Source organism: Engraulis encrasicolus, chromosome 6 (genome assembly GCF_034702125.1).
Source record: "Engraulis encrasicolus isolate BLACKSEA-1 chromosome 6, IST_EnEncr_1.0, whole genome shotgun sequence".
Taxonomy (NCBI): domain Eukaryota; kingdom Metazoa; phylum Chordata; class Actinopteri; order Clupeiformes; family Engraulidae; genus Engraulis; species Engraulis encrasicolus.
The window spans coordinates 1,309,118-1,311,617 of record NC_085862.1 but is presented as its reverse complement, the minus strand read 5'-3'; the positions used below and the strand labels follow the sequence as shown (position 1 = coordinate 1,311,617).

Genomic DNA, 2,500 nt, shown 5'->3' with positions numbered 1-2,500 from the left:
GAATTTAGACAGAACGCAAACTCAATTGCATTGATTTGTTTATTCGGATTGTTTTTTTCCTTTTACAATGTGGAAAGCATGGCCAGCTTAGAATAGAAAATATGTGTTCATGCATAGACAGCTATGGCCAGTATGGTTACAGATATGGCCAGTAATACGATTCTTTTTTTCTTGTTTTGAAAGACAGGCACATGGCTATGGCAAAGCGATCACATGCAGCATAGTCGGCTTTACATGGAAGTAAATGGGACTTCACCATAATGGAAAAAATAGTTCAGCAATCACTGCTAAGGATCCAATCGTAATTGGGGAAGCAATAATTGGTGGCTGTAGCTCTGACTTTAAGTGAGTTTACTCTGTAGCAGGTCACACAAATGACAGTCTTTCAAGTGATTTTTCTCCAGTTGCTTCAGTGAGGTAACATTCCTACATCTCCCATCATGCCCCTGGAGAGCTTCAGCGCAACAACAACATATACACACACCACTGGCTGGTCCCAGGTCACAAACAAACACACACACACATGATTGACTGGCTGGTCCCAGATCAGTTTTATCAGTTCCAGTTTCAGTTTCAGTTTCAGTTTTAGCTATAGTTCAGTTTTTGCCGTCTCGTCATCAGCTGCGGTAGTATGTTTTCTAGTCTCCTACGTCCTCTACGCTCCTCTACCCCAGTGATTCTCAAAGTGTGGTCCGGGAACAACTAGTGGGCCGCGACAGAGCTCAGGTGGTCCGTGAGGGGATTTCTACTTTTCCAAGACAAGCTAGCAGTAGACTAACATTATTACAAAGCTAAACATAGCTGAAGCTTCATTTTCACCACAGTAAGCCAGGCTTGTAAATGTGAATAAAAAGTAAGTGATCTGCATCAAAATTAGCAGTGTCAAAATGAGTTCAGTTGACAGGTGGTCCCTGAACAGTTTTGGAGGGACAAAGTGGTCCTCGGTCTGACAAAGTTTGAGGACCACTGCTCTACCCTCTGTGGTTGTAGTACTCACCTCCTCTTCCTCCTGCTCCTCCTGCTCCTCCTCTTCCTCCTGCTCCTCCTGCTCCTCCAGCAGCCAGAGGTCGTAGCCCGCCGCTGCCATCCTGCACTGCTGCTGGAGGTGGAGGAGGAGGAGGTGCCATGCAGGGTCTGCTCCTGAGCATCTGCACCTCCTGCTGCGCCTCCTCCAGCCTCCTCCGCAGCTCCTGCACCTGCCTGTCCAGCGCCTCCTTCTCCCTCTGCAGCTGGCTCTTCTCCGCCACGGCCTGCCGGTACGCCTCCTGCCTGTGCGCCTCCTGCTGTGGGGGACTCACTGGGCCGGTTCCGGGTCCGGTTCTGGGTCCGGTTCCGGTTCCAGGTCCTAAAGGCCTGGTTCCAGGTCCCCCTGCCCCTGCGATCTCTCCGCCGACCAGCCGGGTCACCAGTGTCTCCAGGAGGCTGAGTCGGGACCCGAGGGAGTCCATCTCTGCTCCTCCAGGGCCGAGGGGGGAGGACGAGGAGGAGGAGGAGGAGGAGGAGGAGGGGGGGCAGCTGGTCTCGCTGGGGCTGGCCACGGTGAAGGTATATTGGCAGCGCCCCCCGCGGTCGTTCCCCCTCCACATGGACGCGCGGTCCCGGTCCGGAGCCTGGGCCAGAGCCCCCGGACCCCCCAGCAGCACACAGCAGAAGCAGAACAGAACCGGGAACGCAGCACGCAGCATGGTGAGGAGAGCAGAGAGATGGAGAGAGATGAGGAGCGCGGAGAGATGGAGAGAGAGATGAGGAGAGCGGAGAGATGGAGAGAAATAGAACTGAACCAGGCAAAGATGGAGAGAGAAAGACTTGTGGGATACAGAGATGTTCAAAGCACACGAGTGTGTGTGTGTGTGGGAGTGTGTGTGTTTGAGCGTGTGTGTGCTTGAGTATCTGAGGCAGTCTCACTTTCTTCCCTCTTTTTGTCACACTTCCAATTCAAACCATGTGTGTGTGTGTGTGTGTGAAAAAGAGAAAGAGAGATAGAGTGTGTCTCACTCTTCTGACACACTGATGTTGTCAAATATCCTCTTTCTTCACCTCTTCTCTCTCTTCTTGTCTCCTCTTTTCTCTCTTCTTTCCCTCTTCTCTTCTCTTCTCTTCTTTTCTATTTTTTCCCTCTCCTGTCTCTGTAGTTCTTCTTCCTCTCCTCTGGGTCTTGTTAGTGTGAGCTGCTATGCGTCTCCTTTACCTCCCGTATCTAATTCGTTTCCTCTCTGCGTTCCTCTTCTCCGTGGTGGGTGAGGGGGGACGGACGCTGTATCTCTGCGTTCCTCTTCTCCAAGGGGGGGGCTATGGGACTCCAAGGGGGGGGGGGCTATGGGACTCCAAGGGGGGGGGGGCTATGGGACTCCAAGGGGGGGCTATGGGACTCCAGGGGGGGGGTTATAGGAACGCTGTAGCCCGAGGCGATGTGATGATCCTTCAAACGTCTTCTCGTTTCACCCTCCTCGACCTCCTCGACCTCCTCTCACTCCCCCTGCCTCTGATGTTGCTCCCCCTC

The 2,500-nt window shown here is 52.9% G+C and overlaps 1 protein-coding gene across 2 annotated transcripts in view; it reads right to left on the bottom strand.

The window, feature by feature from the left end:
- Positions 1 to 2,305, bottom strand: part of myoc (myocilin) — a 25,292-nt gene extending 22,987 nt beyond the window's left edge. For both annotated transcript variants that reach the window (XM_063200445.1, XM_063200446.1), the window contains exon 1: positions 998 to 2,305. In XM_063200445.1, the coding sequence (XP_063056515.1) occupies positions 998 to 1,685 (688 nt within the window). In that variant the 5' untranslated portion in view covers positions 1,686 to 2,305. The remainder of the gene's footprint in view (positions 1 to 997) is intronic.
- Between the last annotated feature and the right edge of the window lie 195 nt (positions 2,306 to 2,500).